At 40.7% G+C, this 22,694-nt stretch overlaps 1 protein-coding gene across 1 annotated transcript in view; it reads left to right on the forward strand.

Annotated features, from left to right (window-relative positions):
* Nucleotides 1-22,694, forward strand: part of agbl4 (AGBL carboxypeptidase 4) — a 261,521-nt gene that overhangs the window by 227,472 nt on the left and 11,355 nt on the right. The window contains exons 8-10 of the mRNA XM_044043400.1: nucleotides 1,143-1,257; nucleotides 4,291-4,402; nucleotides 18,671-18,823. Coding sequence (XP_043899335.1) covers nucleotides 1,143-1,257; nucleotides 4,291-4,402; nucleotides 18,671-18,823 — 380 coding nt within the window. The remainder of the gene's footprint in view (nucleotides 1-1,142; nucleotides 1,258-4,290; nucleotides 4,403-18,670; nucleotides 18,824-22,694) is intronic.

A 22,694-nucleotide genomic window follows, 5' to 3' on the forward strand; every position in this document is an offset into this window, starting at 1 on the left:
GCACCTCACTCCTTCTTTGTGTGTTGTTTATAGTTTATGATGTTTGTCATAAATTTGAAGAGACGGATGTGCTGTTTAACACAGGACAACATGGCACACGACAATACCTTAATGTAAATTAAAGACCGAGCAGCACTTTGGATTCACTTTAAAGTAATGACAGAGGCTCCTGTTCAGGGATAAGACAGATGCTCTGCACCTGAACCCGAATTGTAAGGACTGTTTCTATATGATATTTCAGGAACAGTTCGAGGATCTCAGAGAAGTTGCGTTGTCTTTGCTCCTGGGCTCCTCTAACTCAAAACTAATAAAACAGCTTGAAAATCAGAACCTTTGGGAAATTGTCTCCTTGTTCAGTACAGCAATCTAAAAGACAACTTGAGCCAGATATAATGACTCTTGTGCTTCTCTTCCTCCTGCTCAAACTGAGGTGAGCAGGCAGGTTCACTCCTTCTGGGTCCCACTTCCTTGTTTGTAAATAGCGGGTCTGTGGCGGCGAAGAATGGTGTGATAAAGAGACAAAGGGCACAGCATTGCCTTTCACAGTTTTCCCTGTCCACTACTTCAGTTGTGGAGGACAGACTGAGGAAAGTCCATTAACGCTAACAAGGTGCACAGATGGCTTTTTTGTTTTGAGGAAAGGACAGTTTTATCTATCTATCTATCTATCTATCTATCTATCTATCTATCTATCTATCTATCTATCTATCTATCTATCTATCTATCTATCTATCTATCTATCTATCTATCTATCTATCTAACTATCTATCTATCTATCTATCTGTCTGTCTGTCTGTCTGTCTATCTATCTATCTATCTATCTATCTATCTATCTGTCTAACTAACTATTCGTCCCTCTGTCCATGTGCATAAGAGTGTATCATTATGATTCAGATAAGTTGTCTTGTAGCCTGCTGTGTGCTGTCTGTTTTTCCAGCACCATCAGCCCCATTCCATTTGTATCGATTTAGGTTATCACCACTATGAATTCTGGATGCCCCTCACTGTCCTTCCTTCTCCTTCTGTTTTCTCAAAACTCAATTAACTGCCAGCCTGTCTTGGGTTTTCTATTCAAGACAGTTTCCCTCTGTGTGTGTGTGTGTGTGTGTGTGTGTGTGTGTGTGTGTGTGTGTATTTCACAGGTGTGATTGACTTCCTGGTGAGCCAACATCCTGTGGCTCAGATTCTGAGAGATCATGTGATCTTCAAGATTGTGCCCATGCTGAATCCTGATGGGGTCTACCTGGGCAACTACAGGTACACATCACACACACACACACACACACACACACACACAAACAGATACACATTACTTCCTCAATAGGACACTGCATTGTCTTCCATTCATTTTGGACATCCTGAGGTCAGTGACCAAGGTCAGTGTTTATACCAGAAATGGTCAGAATGTGGTAACACATGCACAAATGCACATGTAAAAGCCCTTTAAAATTGTGCTAAAATGGCTTGAACCTGAATGCGTCCTCACAGTTTAATAAAGACATGTATACAAACACACACATATTTGAATTCTTAATTTGAATGCCTCACTATGTTACGCAGATTTCACACATTACATGGTTATCCTGCTATGTGGGACTATATCCTCTTAACTCTACCTTTAGGGATCTTAATGAATCCATATAGCTCACAGCAGTCCATTTGTTAGATGACAGTATTTGGCCAAAGGGCTGTTTTCTCTGCCAGTCTCTGTCCAGCCACTCCTCCTCTCTGTCTTTAACACTATTGGTGCAGCTCTGTGGGTATCCTCCTCTCCTCTGTTTTTCTCCCTTGTCTTTTCCTTATTCATAATTGCCTTTTACTTAATAGGCTCAGCTACTGGAATACTAATGCACATAGAGATAAGCATCAGCACAGCTTCTGGTATGTTTGCAAGTGCCATCTAGTGGCAGACCCTCAACGCACAGCACACATCTTTTGTGGGTTTTTTTTGCTCTCTCCTACAGTAACAATTTCTGTATTATTGTTGACTGAGATTGGTGACTGAAAAAGGCTATGTTCATGAGCTTGCATTTTTACGGCGTGACAAGTGTGCAGCATAATGACAGAAGGTGAACAATGTCACCCGTCACGCACACTCATTTCCACACATGTTCTCCCTCTCTCCCAGTCACTCTCTTTCTGTCAACGACAGGCACACAGATAGCACACGGCCATCCCAGCAGTGTACAGAGCAGAGCAGACGGGATACATGCAGAGCAAAGAATCAGTGGCACTTAACCTGGGATGAGTGCTTTGTTCATGGTTGGCTGCTCTGCTCAATATCAGTACATTTTGTATCATTACCAAGGGCTTTAGTAAATAGGTGTGTTTACATGGAGCCACATTTTCTGATTATGAATGCTTTAAAAGCCTAGACAGATTAAAAAAAGGTCCATAAAAACACCCAGCCACAATGAAATGTCCCGTGTGTTCCATTTTGGGGGGTTTTACTGTCAGAAATGTAATATAAGTATGTTTGTATAAGTGTATAATTGCTTTAAAATAAGATGATTTTACTTTCATAGCCCCAGAATAAGCCTTTAAGCAAGGCCCTTACCTTACAGATGCCACCATCTTGCAAGCAGAAAATTACATCGCAAACAAAGAATAACTACTAAACCCACATCAATCCAATGTATAAACCAACAACGTAAAAGAAGGAAAAGGCAGAAAGAGTGGGAGAGTGAGGGGTGGAGAGTGTGGCATGTATGTAAAGGCCACCATAGCCTCCGAAAGTTGTCTTATTTGTTACACTTTCACGCTGGATGTGTGCGCAGTGCATGACTGTGCAGCGTCCCCACACACGTCTGTCTTTCATACTGGGTGCGTGTCTCCCGCTCATCTGCCGCAGAGCTTCTGTAGCTGTGTTTGACTTTGAAAATGACAAAACTTACTTTTAAATACTCTCAATACTTCTGTCAGTACTGCACATATATCACAATAAATCTTTGCTGGGTGTGCTATAGATATAGATGCAGAACGTTTGAAGAAAGATAATAATTGTATATTTTTGCAGTGAAAATAGATGAGAGGTGTTTTCCCAGAAAGAACCACGCAGCTCATGTACAGTGCCTTGCAGATATATTCACCCCCCGATTCAATGCTTTGTAGAACCATCTTAAGCTGCAGTTACAGCTGCAAGTCTTTTGGGGGTATGTCTACCAGCTTTGCACATATAGAGACTGAACTTTTAGCCCTTTGCAAAATAGCTCAAGTTCAGTCAGATTGGATAGAGACAGCAATTTACGAGTTTTGCCACAGATTCGCAATTGTATTTAGGTCTGGGTTTTGACTGGACCATTCTAATACGTTAATATGCTAAACCGTTCCATTATAGCTTTGGCTGTATGATTGACCCTTCACCCCAGGCATGTATTTTGCAGACTCAAGGGTTGCTCTGAATTTGGCTCCATTCATCTTCCCATCAACTTTGACCATCTTTCCTGTCCCCGCTGAAGAAATGCATCCCCACAGCATGATGCTGCCACCACCATGTTTCAAAGTAGGGATGGTGTGCTCAGGGCGATGTGCAGTCTTACTGTAGCTTTTCTCCCCACATAGCGTTCAATTTTGGTCTCATCTGACCAGAGCATCTTCTTCCACGTTTGCTGTGTCTCGCACACATCTTGTGGCAAACTGCAAATACGAATTCTTTCTTTCAACAGTGGCTTTCTTCTTGCCACTCTTCCATAAAGACCAGGTTTGTGGAGTGCAGCACAACTAATAGTTGTCCTGTGGACAGAGTCTCACCTCAAATGTGGATCTTTGCAGCTCCATGGGCTTGGTTGCTTCTCTGATTAATGCTCTCCTTGCCCGACCTGTCAGTTTAGGTGGTAGGTTTGTGCCATACTCCTTTTCGTATGATGGATTTAATAATGCTCAGTTTTATAAGCTAACCTTGCTTTAAACTTCTCCACAACTTTATCCCGATCTGTCTGGTGAGCTCCTTGATCTTCATGATGCTGTTTGTTCAGTAATGTTCTCTAACAAACCTCTGACGCCTTCACATCAGAGGTGTGTTTATACTGAGATTAAGTTGTACTAAGGTTGGCTTTATTTACTAGTTATATGACTTCTTAAGGCATTTTGTTGCACTGGATTTTACTTAGGGGTTTCACCGTAAAGGGGGTCAATACATAATGCACTCAACACTTTATGCATTTTATGATTTATGCAAGGCACTGTAGGTAGGACAAAAAAAATTCTCATTAGTTTACATGTGTGCCGAAGGAAAACTGAGTTGCAAATTGAGTTTTCTTTCTTCTTGTGTTTGTGTTTGTGTGTATACAGGTGTTCTCTGATGGGTTTTGACCTGAATCGTCACTGGCAGGATCCCTCTCCATGGGCCCACCCCACGCTGCATGCTGTCAAACAGCTGATAGTGCAGATGAACCAAGACCCTGTGAGCAAACACACACACACGCACACACACTGGTTTCCATGACATCAGAGGATGCTGCGTTTACTTACATTCATTTCCTGGAGACTTGCTCTTACCTTAACCATAATTACTACTAGCCTAATCCTAACCCTGACCCTAACCATAAGATAAACCTTACCTTAACCTGTAACCTAACCCTGACGTCTCATTCTCCCTAAAACCAGTCCTTGACCCAGCAGCAGCCCTTACAAGGCATCATGACGACCAGCCAAACGGTTCTCACTTTTTACGAGTTATACATTTTCTGGTGCTCACAAATATATACAAATAAGTACACACACTACATCCTGTGCTCAACATTTCTTCACCACAGTAATCTCTAGTGGTGCCAAGAACTGATTTCTTTCTCCCTGCTTGGTTCAGCATGTTTCTCCAATCTGTGTCTGGGGTTTGTGCGCTGGGGGGGGAATGGATGGGCTAGTCAGCATCATGAGAATGTCAGCTCTCCTGGTCATTCAAAAATATTTTACTGAGGCAAGTCTCTGTGCTTACTGTCTCTAAATGTAGTGTAACTTTTACTTTCCCCAGTTCTCGTCTTTCAGTCATGGAAACGCTACACCGGCAGGCCGGGGATTTTTCTTTTTGTTCCTTTAATTATAAGCAGAGCGGCAGGTTGGTGGGATTATTGAAGGTCAGTGTGTGTCCTGGGAATACTCTGCCCTTTTGTACACTCCTCTAATCCTGATAAGAGAGGGAGTGGGCTGGGGTGGGATGTGGGGCAGGCCAGAGATGGGTGAAGTGCGGGGCTGGCATCGGGCAGATTAACCTTTTCCCCCAGCGTTGACACACTTATCGATAGAGTCTGTCATGGCAGTGTGATCCACTCATGCCTGTCATTCACACACACATACACTTATGCACATACTGTACACACACACACACACACACTGAGCTTTATCAAACAGGCATACATTACTCTTACCAAAATTTGAACAACCATAGCTTTGTAGCACTGCACAGGCAAAAAGATTTTTCTTCTGCCATGGATATTTTACTCTCTCTTACACACACACACACACACACACACACACACACACACACACAAGCATTGATCAAAATTAAAGTCACATAGGCAGAAGTCTATGTGGAGTAAACTGTGAATCACCTTTCATTGCTTTGACACAAAATGCATACAGTGACCACAGTAACCAAAATTCATGAACTCATTCAGTCCACCATTTGCAAAACATATACTATACAATACTTTGCAGCACATTTATCAGGTGCTAAAACACTTAAAATACAGTCAAAACAGAATTGTGCATTTCTGCTGCAGCCATATCAGCATCTATAAAATCTATATAAAAAAAAGATACCAAAATACTGTCATTACAGTAAAATAATGATAATAATTCCAATCACAACTGAGTGCACTTTGTGCATGAAATTCTAGGAGGAGAGAATTAATATGTTCTACATGTTTTTGTGTCTGCTTAAATTTTTTATTCTACCCCTGGAATTTTGTGATTCTGCTTTTTTTTGGCTGTTTACGGTCAACTTTTTTATTTTAAGTACTATGAAAAGCTATAGAACACATAAATGTAACTCTTAAATCTTTGTAATGTAAATTAAATCTTTGTTGTTAGTATTTTGTAGTTCCGTGCGCTAAGAGTGACAGTGTTTGCTTTCTGACTCAAACCTGTTGCCAGTGATGTGGATAAATGAGCTTGTTTTATGACGGCGATGGAGAGTTTTGGAGGTGAGATGAACTGTTCAGCTGTGATACAAACTGAGTGAAGAGTTAGCTCCAGTTTTGACCAATGGTTAAGCAAGTGAAAAAAAACTGTGACTGCACATCTACTCTGTTGAGTTCATGCCACACACTTAACATATATTCCATCCTGTTGTCAAATAAAAGTGCAGAATCATCCACCACCTGACACTCACATAGCTGTACCTGTATGCTCCACAGAGATTGATTCTCTTAACTCTGGCCTCTCTGGCTGAGTAAATGTGTCGTCCCCAGTCAGCACAATTTTATGCCATATGTTACCTGAGTGTATTTATGCTCGTCAGACACCTTCCAACCCCGCTCCAGCTTGGTTGATAACCATCCCACCAGCATTTGTCCCCTTGTAGCCTCCCCTTTCCTCGATGATTGCATTCAGTCTTGCAGAGGTAATTTGAAGGCACAGGCAACCTCTCGTTTTCTGTCTTCCTCTTGCCACAGCCAGCTAATCCCATCAGACACACTACTCATGTCTGGGGCTCCCAGATGCCAGTTTCAATGCCAACTCTGCAGCCAGGAGGCCCTGTGCTGCTGCCCTCCATTCATGTTCATCTCACACAGCGGGCACGGAGTCTAATGAGGCTAGCAAGGTTGGAGGGCTCTGCTGGAAGACTCTATTAACAAGAGATCAGCAGCAGCCACAGCAGAAGAGTCGGACGAGGCACTTTTACTAGCTACTAACTCCACATGGATTTTTACTGAAAAACGTAGAGACTGAAATGAAGCTAGAATGTGATTCATTTGAATTTGATGCTGTTTTTTTAAGTCAGAGGACCTGGGACTGCAACAAGTATAAGTCGTGCTCTAATAGTCTTGCAAATGTGTACAAAGAAATTACTGTTTGCACCTTTATCTAAAACTTTTTTTTTTTTTACATTTATATTTCAGTATAGTTTGAGTGCTGAATTTGAATATTTAATTTTGAAATAACCATCAGTTTAACTCATCCAGGAAATGAAGAATGATAACTATGATCACAGATGCTTCCACTGCGGTTTATCATAAAGCTATCCAGAAAAGCTGGGTGAACCTTTAGCACAAGTATGTTTTGATTTCTTTTGCCATATTATATTCTTGTATTTCCCAGGTAAATCATACCAGACTTTAAACTTTACATTTTGCCTGAGTGGCAAAAAAAAACAGCTGAAGGCAAACGCAACCACGGACTGCATGATTTAAATCACCTCACAACTGTACAAATTGGTCTGGGTCCACTGTACTGTGGACCAGCTGCTATTTTTGTGTTGAGAGTTAAACATTTAACATTTCTTTTTTAATGTATACTATATATTCTATACACTAATATATACTATAGCCATTAAAATATTATATATATGTATGTTAAAGTCATATGTGTATATATATATATATAACTACTGTATATATACATATAATATAGCCATTAAAATATTATATATATATATACAGTATATATATATACATGTTTGTCGTTTATGTCTGTGGCAACATTATCACACTGCACACAGAATGTGATAGTGATACAATGCTATTAAATCTGGCAGTGTTTTGGTTGCCACAGACTTTGAACATTCAAATTTTAAGAGAGCTAAAACACAAAGTTGTTACTTGCAGCAGAAATTAGGAACTCAAATTGTGTGCTTGTTTTATGGATATGCATGTCTCTTGTCCTCTGAGCTTAGCAGTTAAATGTTTGCCTTTCAGCTTAGTACTTTGGCTTAGATTGTGAGTTAGATATGCAGTGCAAAGACTCTGTGCACCTTCATGTATACAAATCTGACTCTGGCTTTTTGTCAGTCACCATGACTTCTTTAGATAGCGCCAGTTCTATGCATGAGGCATCATAATTCAAAGTCACATTGCCCTCCGTTTTACAAAAGAGCCCATTCAGTTTGAAATTCCATCAACCATTCGTGTGGCAGACAACCCCATCACTCCAAAGCGATTCTCCATCATTGTGAACTCAGCGGCACTTTCTTTCTGCTAGGAAAATAGCTTCCTTCCTCTGTTCGGGCAATAACTTCCATGACTTGCTTCCAGTTCCCAGACAAGTGCCATTTAAATCAAAGCGTGTTGCAGCAACAGTCTACGCTGCATTGATAATGAAGGTTGGAAACTTTAATTTGACAAATATTTGTATTTAAATGTTTTGTACATCAATTACAAAAACCTGAACTATTCCTTTAAGTCCCAACACCACCGGTTTGCGTATCTTTATGAAAACAGAGTATATCCACTTACAGTTGACAAAGAAAGTGCTTCATTCAGTATAATTCCAATATAAAGGATTATGCTGGTGTTATTTTGGTACCCATCAGTAATTCAGAGCCAACAATAAATGTATCGTGTGATCACAACAACAAACATTTATCCTCAGCATCGTTGTGTTTTCAATCTCGGGGAGTAGCTGCTTGTCAAGACATCACATTCAGACACAATCACCCATGTTTACTTGCCTTAGCTTGTTTGATAAGCTGAGAGGGATAAACTACACTTACTGTGTTGATCATAATGACAGAATGTCAAACAGTGCGGGATTGTTTCATCAACAAAAGTTGTATTATTTGAGTGGGAAACTGCACCAGGCTTTCAACACTGACAAACAATCCTTGGACAAGAACTACTTTGGGTCAATGGAATCTCAGTGGTAGAGTGAATTGTCTTTCAACAGGAAGGTTGTGGGTTTGAATCTCCTTGCTCCTGACAGCTATGCCGGCAGTGTGTGAATGGGTATGAAAGAAGTTTGATAGCAAAATTGTAGCGTAAAGCAGTTTTGAGTGGTTATCAAACTAGATGACTAGAAAAGAGCTATATAAATACAGACCTCATACAGCTGAAGATTTTGTATTTGTATGTATTTATTTTCTACAGAGCCCCGGACATGACATGGGTAAAAAAAATAAATAAATAACTTGTGGCCACAAAATATGAAATAAAATACAAATTTGTTCCCATGCGCCTATCTCAGCTGACATAGGGTCGATAGGCGGGGGTCACAAACCTGGACAGATCGCCAGTCCATCACAGGACCACATGGAGACAGACACACACAAACGGGAAGAAATAGGTTTAACGTGTGCACAATATTAATAATATTAATAACATTAATAACATTCTCATGAATTACCCGGAGAGCTGCACAAGTAAAGTGAGAGAAGAGGGCTGAAGCGATGTGCAGAGATAGTGTGGGATAGTGGGAACAAATTAGTATATCGTGCGCACATTTTACCTATTTCAAGGGAACAAATTAGTATTTCGCGGCCACAATTTTTTTTGTGTGGGGTTCCGTAATTTTCACATTAATAAATTAATTAAGTCACCAAAAAAAAATGTCTAGGGTCTTAAAAAATTCTCCGGTAAATAGTAAATACCACAATTTATTCAAAAAAAAAAAAGAAGATAATAGAAAATAAAAATAGAATAAAACATAAAGAAACACAAACCTATTACTGTACTGTATTATGTCAATAAATGTTCTGTCACTCAAATGAACAAGATAGTCATACTGTCAGGCACCATGACATGAATGTGAAGTATGAGACAGAGGAAGTCAGCGAACAGAGCAGGTAGAATAAGTATGAAGTTGATAACTGAATGCAAATATGTGATGAAAGGAAGAGGCAATGGTTCTGTTTATTGGACTGTGTGCAAATAAACTAATCTGAAGATGGTTTGCTTGATAAACACCAAGGACACCATAACAAAGAAACAATGGCTCAGAGGAATCATTTCTGTGTACACAACTTATTATTATTATTATCATCCGTGCTCAATTTCTGAAGATGATATTCTGGCTCTAGTGATGAGTGATGACTGATGAGTACCAGCCCAAGCGGTGTTAAAATAATTAATATATGGATAAACAATTGAATAAAATAAGAAGGTGTTGCGCGGATGACAGGTCTTAACTAAGTCACCAACATTTTTGTCGATTTTCACAGTTATGGTCCTAATGTGAGCACAACTTTTTGTAAAGCCCTTTTTCCCCCCTCAAGGGCTCTATCTGGAGGTTACTCATCTCCAAGCTTTATGTGTTTCTGACACATTTTATTTCAGCAATTTACGAGTAAATATAATGTAAAATGCAGGTGTCATCCATTGTAAATCCGCTGTGAACGACAACAGTAATATTTGCATATAACTGGCTGTAACCTTCCACTCTGTCCATTTGAAGGTGGGCTTGCTCAAGCTGTTTCATAAAATTCCATCATTTACCATCTGTGGCTGAACATTGGTCAGCAGGGAAAATGGCTGAAAGAGTCAGTGATGCAAGGAGCTATAATCTGTTCCCAAGCTACCCTGTTGTTTGTTTTGAAAAGAGAAACGGAGAGGAAGGCAAAAAAAAGGAAAAGAGACCAAAGAAACAAATGGACCCATCTCCTTCCTAAAGCGTTGCTTTTCCAGCTCATTTATCAAAAGCAGAAGAAGAATTCTTTTTGATTGGCTGATTACCAGAAGCATTCATCACTGGCTGGCATATCCCCACCAATTTGACACTGCCATTTTGGATAATTTGTTTGGAATGACAAAGAGGTCATTGGCTTGGCTTCTTTTTGACCTTTTTAATATTAGAAAATTAATTTTCTATCTGAAACAAATGTATTAGGTCCTGTCACAGCAGCTAGATGAATTTCACTCCTTGAAATCCTCTTTAATGCCCTCCCTGTGTGACTTCTCCAGCCTCCCTCCTTGTCTTCTTTGTCTTTGCTCAACAGGCACATCTCTGTGTGTGTTTTTGTCGTGTGGATTTGTGTCTTTTTCTCTGCCTTTCTCTGTCGTCTCGCTCTCCTGTCTTGCTTTGTGTGTTAAAATGTCCTTTGGTCTCAGCCAACCATTTCTGATCCATTTCCGAGATTTACAGCCAAATTTTCCCCATCATCCCTGCGTCGTTTCAATCCCTCCGTCATTTCCTCTTTATTCTCCCTCCACTGGAAGCTGAACTGTCTGCTTTTCACAGGAAGATACAGATGAAGCTCTCACACTCTTATGTAAATGTTCACATATCTCAACGGTTTTGCCTCCTCCCCTCTTGCGCCTGTCTTCTCACATCACCTCTTTTGTCTTTACCTATTAGTTTCCTCTTCTCCTATTTCTCCCCTTTCGCCTGGCAAGCCCTACCAACAGATGTGGCAGCTTATGTGGCACTAACAGGCCTGAAGCAGAGGGCTGCCTGTGCCCGTTCAGCCTGATTACAAGTCACCTCTGTGTTCATAAACAGACAAATACCGCCATCAATTTGAGAGCACAGTGCATACTGAGAGGGAGAGGGGAGGGGCCAGAAAATCAGAGCGCTGGAGACAGGCGGAGACAGGGGTTTGTGTCATTTACTCTCGCCCATGAAGCAGGTCATGCCATCTGCCATGTTCTGTCACTGCTACATCGTTAGAGGATCGGTGATCTTGTGACCTCAATTGGGCTGTGAAAAAAAGCGTTTAAAATTGCGATAATTATCGCAATTAATTGACAGATCATGAAAGATTAAGTTTTGCTCCCAAGTGAAAGTTGGAGAAATCATCTAATTGTTTTTTTTCTTAACTCTTTGTGGGCATAAAACTTGAAGCTGAAGTGAGAAATGCAGGATAGAGGAGAGGTGGTTGGTGTCTCCACTGGCGACAAAGAGAGATGAATATTGAACCTTGCTCAAGGGCACAGGGTTAATCTGCACAGCAGGCCAAACAAAAACATTCTTCATTGTGTTCAAAATGGGATTTAGATAATAGATAATAGATAATGTTCTACAGCGGCAGACCAAGTTGTGATAGATGAGTCACTTTTTTAAGTTTTGAATAGGATTCTTTCAAACTGTCATTGTTGTTGTTCTTCAAACACAACCAGGACTTCAGTCAAACGTTTCTGAGTGCAACCACAATATCAAAGCTCTCTAAACCTGGAGAAGCTGTAATTTCATTCTAAAACAAAATAGTAGAGATTCGGCACAATATAATGTTGTCATCATGAATCAGCAATAAAGAAAATGAGGAAATAAAGGACCCGCAAAAAGTGGTAAATCTTACATCAATGAGTTTCTTTGAAAATATATGCCGTGCAAGGACAATTTCTTCAACAATAAGGACGCGGGACATATTGAATATGGTATTCCTTCAGTACCTCCAACCTCTTGCTGCTATTTTTGAAGCTCAGCTGGATCTTTCATAAGCAAAAACGACGTCACTTCTCCTGCAAATATTACAACATTTTTTAGACTGGATAATACGCTGCACACTATTATATTATGATATTATATTTTGGGTTTTTTTCTCCTGAACAAGCAGCTGTTTGCCTTCTCCTCCAAAGGTACGTTCATGCTGATGCCAAGAGCTTTATTCAGGAGCTTGTAATCCTGCTTCAATCAGCTCCTTTTCCTCTCCGTGTAAAGATAAGCCCTGCATTTATGGCCCTCGCTGCGCCCCTGCACCCTGCGCTAATTAATATGCAGGAGATAAGTACTTGTCTGACAAAATTCATTTATTTGACCTTCTAGGTTTGGCTAAACTGTTTGTGGCTGCTGCAAGTTCACCACAAGCAGAAGGCTCCCCGGGGTTTCTGCAGCAAGGCGGTGCTTTTGTTTCTCTGTGAGAGGTTTTATTTGGACAGCCCGCCCTCCCTCTCTGTCTCTCTCTTGCTCGCTCTTTCTCATATTGTCTTCTGACTTTCATTCAGCACTCTCTGTTTCTTAATTGCCCCTAATTGCTTAATCACAATTTCAAATGAACAATTCTGGAGGTCAGAGCGGGTTGTTAATTGACGCATCAATCACAGCGGTGAGGCCTTCAGAACTGTCTCATTTTGATTGACAGGGCATTAAGTGAGTTTTGTAGTAAGCTTGGACATGACATTGTGGGGACTCCATAGCTGTTACTACGGTTATTGCTGCTCGTGCTGCGACTGTCCTTCACATCAGTCTGTGAAGGAGAAAATGTCACAGGGACAGACTGAGCTGCATCACCACCACATATTTTGTATCATTTTTGTGCGCAGGTTTAAAGTTTAGGCATGACACATTACAACTACCTCAATCATTTAGGATAAAATGAATGAGTTTCCAGCGTTGGAGCCACAGATTGTATATATAACATGATTCATTCATCAATTATTCAAAATATTCTAATTTTTATCAGATTATATTTGTTTGATCAAGTCATTTATTTATTATTAGAGGGTCTTGAGGGACGCTGGTGCCAATCCCAGGTGACATAGGGCAAAAGGTGGGCTACATCCTGGACATCACAGGGACACATAGAGACAAACAACCTACCACTACAGTCAATTTAGAGCAGGGGTGTCAAACTCAAATTACCTGGGGGCCAATGAGCATATAGTCTGGTCAAGCGGGGGCCGACATAGAGGTAAAATGGGGAAAAAACAGCTATTTGGTAAAGTAAAGTAGTGCTAAAGTAAAGTGCTTGTTTAGATATAAAATGATTCACAATAAAAACATATTTATGATGCACAAAAACTGAGAATTAAACTGAAAATTTAGCAAATAATGATGAGGATAATTGTGATTAAAACAGCTTAAATATATGTAATTTCATGTTGAGTGTAATACATTCAATAAAGCAATGATTACAACCGAATGTCTTATTACTATTATAAAAATATTGCCACATTTAGTCTTATATTCTGTCTCTATTCCATCACCTTGCACAGTGGTGGGCGGGCCACATGTAATCGATTGGAGGGCCACATGTGGCCCCCAGGCCACCAGTTTGACACATGTGATTTAGAGTGTCCAATTTACCTAAACCCAAAAATCTGCATGTTTTTAGACTGTGGGAGGAAACCCACACACGCACAGGGAGAACATGCAAACTCCATGCAGAAAGACCCTTGATCCAACCGGGTCACAAATTGCTTTGTATTGTAAAATCATTAAAGCTGAACTGAGTACCTGTTACATTCAAGTCATTGAAAATGATGATTGAACCTTCTCGCACCTCTTTCTGTGTTTATTAAGCAAAGCAGCTACATGACGCTGGTAAACAGAGACAGCTGGAAACTGTTAAAGTAAGGATTCTACTGCTAAAAGAAAAAAAAAACTGGATGTTCAGCAGTTTAATGGGATAAATGCCTCCAGCAACTGGGTAGCAGAGATGTTGGGCTGATGCGAGATCACCCTGACATACGTCATTTCTCCCTGCTCTGAAGCTTTAACATCTTGATTAAAACATTAACTTAAAATCCATTAGTAAGACACAATGCTACACTTTTTGGAAGCATTATATTACACTGTACCGGTTTTCATAATTGTGTCAGATACTGCACCATTCACTCACAGCTCTGTCTTCAAAACCATTAACACGTTGCCCTAAAGCGTCTGGTTTAACACTCAGGATGTTTCCATGCACAGTTAAGTCAAGCTACAGTTGCAGGTCGACTATGGCGTTCAGTTGGACAACTGCTTTTGTCCCGGTATACAAGCACTAGTGGGGAATCGATTTGCTGTAGAACACGTGTCCGCCTCCACTCGACTAGTGGGTGAAACACCTCCTTTCAGCTTGTTAGTATTAGGTAGCATTCAGTGAGTTATCGAGAGATATTCCGAGTCTTCCTACCATCCATCAACTTAAAAATATCCAATGATTTAAGATGACAGAGCATAAAATTGCTCTCATCATCATCAAACCACTGTACCTGCCAGAAGTGTGCCAGTTTTCTGCAGCTGCTGTCTTATTCCTCTGTGTACCAACTTCTTCTATTATTTACAGGTATTAGACAAGGGTGGGAATGTGGGGCATGCAGCGAGCGCCCAGGTCAGCTCGGGTCTGACTCTGGTCCAGGTATACATGCTGTATTATAGCTCACCTCCTAATCACATTATCTGGGTGCGTTAGTACTAATCTCAGTTGGACTAACATGTCAACATGTTACACCATATAATCTAAGTAATCGTCAGACAGCTTTTCCTTGGCTAGACTCTGCTTTGATGGTCGAAACTCCTTCCTCTGCCTAATGGAGCTTGATCTACCTCTTTCGCTACCCTATTCTATTATCTACCACTGCCATATATATATATATATATGTATATATATATATATATATATATATATATATATATATGTACTCCACTCTGTGCACCTCCCATCACCTCCACTACTCTGTTGGCCGCATGGTTGCTGTTTTCCACCACTTGCTCTCTTTTTCTGTTGTTTTTTTTTTTTTTTTCCCTCCCTCCCTCCTTCCTCTCACTGTCCCCGTCTCCCCCACCTTCTCCTGCTGCTGTTCCTCTCCTCTGGGGCTCCATCCATCAGGTTGTCGGGGGCTGCTAGCGGCCGACTCCCAGCCACCATATTTCACCGCCAGCCAGCCAAGCAGCTGACAGCACAGCCACTGCCAGGAAATTGCTTTGGCTGTGAGCAGAATTTCAAACACAGGCACACTCTGTGTTGCCTGGGCCGCCCAAGCACCTCTTCCCTCTCTTGCTCTTGCTCTCTCTCTTTTTCTTTCTCTCCATCCTGTCAATCTCTTTACACCTCTCTACACACATCTCTGTGTTTTTCTTTATCATATCTCCTTTTTCTCTTTCTCTCTATTTGTGTTTGTCTTTATGTACTTAATTCCTTCCCTCCTCTCTTTGCACCCCCCCATCTTTATCATTTTTTCAGTTTGCTTTCTCCTGCCCCTCTGTCCTCTGACACACACACACACACACACACACACGTAGGCATGCATGCACATGAAACCATATGTGTTGTCTCTCTTTGTCTTTTGTTTGGATTTGCTGTTGCCCTTCTCTGCCTCCTCCTGTCTTCTCCCACTACTTCTCCTTCTCCTTTTTCTCCATCCCCTCACTGTTTCCTCCCCGCCCCTTCTTTATGATCCGCAGGGAACAAGGTGCAGTACTGAATGTGGAATGAGAGGATAGAGACGGAGGGAGAGAAAGAGATAAAGAATAGGTTTAAGAGGGCGGTGATGAAACTTGGAGAATGGAGTGATGAGATGGAGTAGAAGAGGTCTAATGGTGATGATGTAAATGCAACATAAGTACACTATGTTAAACTAAATATAACATATAGTGTGAATAGAGGAGGAGGTACATGAATTACACATTGTTGTTGACTTAAAAACTACAGATCTTTGCCTATCTGACATAAATCAATGGCTGATTAATCCTTAATTAATGTTTAGAGTACATGTTTACTGTGTCCTGTTTTACTGTCATGTTGTTTTAAATGTATTTTATTGAAAGTGAAAAAGGCAGCAAAGTCGTGGAACTGCTGACACATGTCACATGTGAAAGACTGTCCTCAACCACAAAATGAATAAATAAAAAAATCAAGGTTTTCACAACAACACCAAAATAGGACCTAAATCATGCAGGTTGCCACATAATGGACAAAGGAATTTTCAATAAAACAAAAACATAAAAAGCGAAAACCACAAGGAGGGAAAAGGCATAAAGAAAAAGTCAAACAAGAACAAGGAACAAGGACAAGAGCACAAGGAAACAACAACACAGCAACAGCAAGACTTAACTGAACAAAATCAACCAACAAAGACACTGAATACACTAGGGAGGCAGTGTTTAATGTATTTTCAGACACTATAACAAAACCTTTATTCTGTTTGACAAAGTTAGGGGCACGGTTGTTTTAAATTTTAAAGTTCTCCTCAATTGACCAGGAAGCTGTGACTCTGGAACTTCACCATTGTTACAGCCTCCAATGCTTATTAACTTAAATATTGTGTTTATTTTGCATGCTTTTATTGTGATGTGTAAGTGTCCTCTTAGGATTGAATGAAGGAAAGTTGATCAGAAAGTTGAAGATGCTGTAATGCTGCAGGTCTGGAATAATTTTTTTTTCATACTCCTTGTAAGGATGAGATGTATTCAGTCTGTCAGGTTCTGTGACATGTTGCTTGATCTCCATGGATTTAGAGTGCATTACAGTGGACTCTTACAGCTTGAAACTAACCCTGGTGCCGCTCATTCATCAGGAGCTTTTCCTGCCAACATGGTGGTGTGAGCAAACTGAGTCACATGAGCTCTGTTGCAGGAAAAGCGCCCCTGGACATGAATAATCACAACCTGGACTCATCATATAACTGATTCATCAATCAGTAGGATGTTTTTTTTCCAGCCATTCACTATAAAATGCTTGTGCTTCTCAGCCCTCCCAGAGAGTTTGGCCTTGTTTCCTCCTCTGAAAAGTGGTTTAGAAACTGCCACTCGTCCCCTGAGACGAATACAAGACTGCCTTTTTTGACAGCCCTTTTGCCAAATGGGGTCTCCCATTCTTTATTTCATTCTGTATCTGTAATGAAGTTGTCTTTCTATCTCTCAGGGGCTTGCAATATTGATCTTCTGTTGGCGTGGTCACTTGTGTTCTGCCTGATAGTGCTTTCAGTTTCTGTGTTTACGACTTCTATGCGCTGCTCCCTTAGTAACCGTTAGTCCAGCCATGGTTGGTTGCAGAGAAAGCTCTCCATTGCTTCGAGTACCAATTTGACTTTTGACAATTTCCCCATCATAATGATTTTTTTGGCACTTGAGGTACAGGCTTATTTATAAAATGATGCAAGTCGAGTAACTTTTTCCTTTTAGACCATTTTTATATTTCCGAATCCTTACAGTTTATGATTTCTAAATGTCTTTAAGTTAGAAATAGTCTGTTGCATAGAACGATAAAATGAATGGTTCCACTGAGTTGGAGGGCATGGGATACTATGTCACTTGGCATGTGGAATTTATCTAGTTTCTGAAGAGCTTAATAGATTTCACCTTCACCCTTAGCGTACCATGTGCTTCTTAATACCGAGTGCCTGCAAGGACATTAAATCTCTCAATGTTCATCTCCCCTCCAGTGGTTTTGTAAATGAACATTTGTGTAATGAATTTTATGGGCATTAAATCACAGCATGCTTTCCCTACATCTTGTGAGGGTTATAGTTAAAGGTTAGAAAATAAGTCAAGTCAGGGGAAGCTCTATTTTTGTTTCACAAGATCAAGGTCTGTGTGTGTTTGTGCGTGCGTGCGTGCGCACGCGTGTGTGTATGTGTGTGTCGACCAAGTGATAACAAGAGAGTCAAAAGAATTAATCAGATTTTTATCCAATCCATTTTACACCGTGTATATTGGAAGGCAAAGGCATCACACACTCAATGTGAAGTACATATTAACCCTAAGTATGTGCTTTGTGAGGAATCTGTGGCATCAACATGAGTGTGTGTGTGTGTGTGTGTGTGCACATAAGTGCATGTATGCATTTGTAGGACAGTCTGATTGAAGCTGTGTGTGTGTGTGTGTGTGTGTGTGTGCTTGGCTCTTTTCAGGTATGAACATATTTTCAGCTCCTAATGTCCGGAGGGTCTGGTGTCGTCCCCTGGGTAGAAACCTTTCCTCAGCACTAAAGCAAAGAAAGTCCTTACCCTTACTCCCAGTGGAAATGCTGTGGTGTGGGCTGTTGCTTACAGTGTCAGAAAGAATATATGCCTTCCTTGTCACTAACCTGCTGTTTTTTGTTTTTTTTTATTCTTTCTCTCTCTTCTTCTTTACTGTCCTGCCTCTGTCCCTCCTTTAGAGGGTGAGTTTGGAGTTCTACATAGATGTCCATGCCCATTCCACCATGCTGAATGGCTTCATGTACGGAAATGTGTTCGAGGATGAGGAGCGTGTCCAGAGACAGGCCGTCTTCCCCAGACTGTTGTGCCAAAATGCACCAGACTTCTCTTTTGTAAGTCACACAAACAAACTCACCAGAGCAGAATCTCGCCAGTGTCAGTCCTGACAGTAGGTCGGACAGAGAACATGAAACGACCCTATATGTCGGCTACTGCTGAAACTAAGTGGCACAAAAGTGAAGATCTTGGTTGCGCTGGGTGTGTAGATATGTGTAATGACATGTATTTGAGGTGAAAAGCAAAGAACATAACACAAACATTACAAGAACATACACAAAAATTAATATAAAGTGCATAAATGCATTACTTTTTAAGAATAAATCAGTTCTGAGGTCAGGGAAGAGGAACCTGCCCGAGTGATATAATCCGTGGGCAGGAGTGATGGGGTGTTTGGACTGATCACAGGACAGCAGTGGCTGTTTCATGACACTTAGTGTGCATACAGGTCACATCCAGTGCAGCAGCCCTGACAAAACCATCCTGTGCTGCAAACAGATCTGTGGTTAAAGTGAGTTGTACAATAAATACAATAAAGAGTTTCAGAGATGCTCAGAAGATAGAGCTGTGGTCTTAAAGCTGGAGTATTGTAATAACCTGTGGACAAAAAAAAGCTCTTTTTTTCACAGTGATCCTGCCTAATGCAGCTTTAAATAGAGCTTAGATATATGGGTATGAATGGACTGAATTCTTATAGCACTTTTCTCTTTTTTTACTACCACTTAAAGGGTTTCACACTATAATTCACATTCATACTGTACTTCTATATCTCAGGTTTGTCTGCTGTTCATACATCCTATTCACACCCTGACAGCACACACAGTTTGGTGTTCAAGTGTCTTCACTCCACTTGTCGACTCGTAGACTGGAAGAGCTAGGGATAAAACCACCGACCTTCAGGAAAGTGGATGACCCGCTCTACCTCACACTCTCCACTCTCCTCCCTACTGTGCATTCATATGTGTGTGCAGAACACAAATAGCAAACGTAGTAGTTCGTGATGAAGCACAGCACTATAAAAGTAGGTCAGGATATTTCGTATAAGCCACACGTGTGCTGTGCTGAAGCACCTCTTAGTTTGCTAAAACTGGGTATATTTGGACAGCAACTTACATGTGTGCACTGAAGGTGATGAGGAGGAGAAAACCAAGTGAAAAAGAGGGCGTGGGAGGAAACACCTCCACCCATCCAACCTAACTGCAATAACAGCTTCTCACACAGGTGCATTACCCACCAAACCGTCTCCTCTCGGCCCTGTCTCGCTTCTACTGACCTTCATTTTGTACTGATGGTGACATTTCATAGCCGAGCCACTTACACACGTCATAAAGAGTAACCTTTATTGCCTTTATTGCCCATTGACAACCAATAGCCAGTGTGCCAACCTGGATACGCAGAGAAGCAGACATGTGGATGTTCACTCACATGTGTGGAAATGTCACTGACAGTCAGTGTCTTTGCTGTATCTGGTTAAATGAAGGATAATATCTCTCATTCTCGCCCCTCCTCTCTCTCTTTCCCACTGTGTATCTGTATTGCTTGTGTGGCAGCTGGCCCATGGGTCATCTCCCTCACTGTGCTTTGTACCCCTGCCCATTCAGCACTATCTAAAGCCCAGTGCAGCCACAGCAGCAGCAGCAGCAGCAGCAGCAGCAGCACAACACAATCATGGCAAACTCCCACTGGTGGCTGCTATGTCTGCATTTCAGGCAAGGCAAAACTCACTGCAGCAGAGTGGAGTGACAGTAAATGGAAACTTTTTCCACACTCTTCCCAAGACACCATGGTATTCGTGTAGTATAGCTGACGCACTCAAACCCAAAATAAACTGGAGTGGGGTTTTTTTTCCTGCCACAACCATTTCCTAGCGTGCTTTATAATGACATTGTACAAAGTGAGTCTGTTAAAATAAATTACCCTTCATTATTTACCCCGTACTGCTTCTCCAAAGGCTCACGACTGCAAGTTACAGAGAAACAAATCAGTGGACATTAGTGCATTTTCACTGATGAGACCTCGTTTCTTCATTTATCACCAAGCAAATGCCTGTCACTGCAACGCCACCAAACAGCCACACCAAAGTTAAATCAAATTACGAGTCAAATATTTATGATGCGAATGATTTGTGTGCAGATGTCAATATATATATTATTTATAATGCAATAAGAAGTTTGTTTTAATTTAGCTTGTCAAAGGTCAATTCACTTATGGCATGATTGATTCACTTAACATGTGACTGACTCAAGCCCTGACTCACTGTATACTCTATACACCATTAATAATGGTTGTAATGGTAATGAACTTTAAGAACAGTTTACTGGACTTATAATATTGCACCTCTGTTGACTGATTCTACGCTGTTCATTGTGCCTTGTCATATACAATACAGTGAAAGTATGATATTATATGTTTTTGGGTTTTTTTTTAAAGTTTTTTTTTTTTTAAAGACTCATGTTAGCTGGAAAAGCCCCTGAAAAATGAACGGTGCAATGCACACTTGAAATCTGCAAAGATCATGTCTTTGCAGACATGCCATGACATTTACATGACATCATTCGGAGAGTCTCAACTCGGATTGGCCAACGCGATTTTTCGCGCCAATCGTTGTCATGGCGTCGCTCGGTTTGGCCGACGCGAATATCGCTTCTGTGCATTGACTTGGTATGTACGTCCGGTGTGAACACAGCATTAGAGTCCATAACTTTGTCAAATAAAACGAATATAGGAAGTGTAAAAAGCCTCATTTAAGTTACATTTCGATTAAGTTTTCCCTTAACATCCGACGGTGAAACTGCAAATCTGGATGCAAACTTCAGTGTTGTGATTAGGGATCACGCTGCAAGCAGAATCTGTTATAGCATCCAGTAAGATGCTCACCAAAAGTGCATCCATTAGAGGTACTTAAACACATCGGAGAGCGTTTGCCAGTAAGTTTCTGAAACATGGTAACAAGGACTTACACTCATACCCGATGTTACTCCATGTTACTGCACATACCCATACACATACAGAACTCTCCCCCCCATCTGTTTTATTATGGTTAATTGTAAAAATTTCATTGTGTCATTTGTGTCAAAATGTCATTTTTTATTATGTCCGTAAGAGTCAAAGTGTTAATGTTGGGCATTTCCAACCTGCAGCGTGCTGTGTTTGACTGACTCATCCAGCAGCCCAGGTGTTGAAGCGCTGCAAGCTGCATATTTGAGTGGGTGGTACAAAGGGGAAAAAACCTAAAAGTAGAGTTGAGTCATTTTATGACTATATAAAATAAATACCTTTCGCCTGTACATACAATAACCTCCCTTTCCCAAACAAAATTCACATCACATAAAGTTAAATAGCAATGTTTATAACTTAATTCATTCTTATTCTAATTAATTCTCTGTACCTTTATGACAATCAGTGACCCCCCGTCACATTACATACAGTACAGTCATAATTTAGAAGGGACTGAGTCCATCATCACAAGAGTTTCTATGGGTAAGCTGGGACACCAAACAATAAAAGAATTATAGTTCTAAACTTTCTACACAATAACTTTGTGTTTGGTTTTGAAACATTTTGTATTCGAAAACTTTAGCCAGCTACTGGTGTTAAGGTCAGCCTTCGCTACTTCACCCCAATTCTTTGGATCAATTCACAACGGTTCGAGTGATGAGACTTAAACTATGAAGAACAGTTGAACAAAAAGCTTTATTCTATCCATCACAGGTAATGGTATTCAGCGCTGGTCTTCAGCACTGGTCTGCTCAGACATAGCTCCTGCAAGAGCTCAGTCAGAACAACAACAGAGTGAGAGCTTCACAGAAATGTATACAATGTGCATGACCTCCTCCTATTGTCCTTCTAACAGTGGCAATCAATATTAATCAAGATCAAATCAGAAGTATGCAACTAAACAAGTTAAGAAAAGGAACCGTGTCAGCA

The sequence above is a fragment of the Solea senegalensis genome, linkage group LG14 (genome assembly GCF_019176455.1).
Source record: "Solea senegalensis isolate Sse05_10M linkage group LG14, IFAPA_SoseM_1, whole genome shotgun sequence".
In the NCBI taxonomy this organism is placed as follows: domain Eukaryota; kingdom Metazoa; phylum Chordata; class Actinopteri; order Pleuronectiformes; family Soleidae; genus Solea; species Solea senegalensis.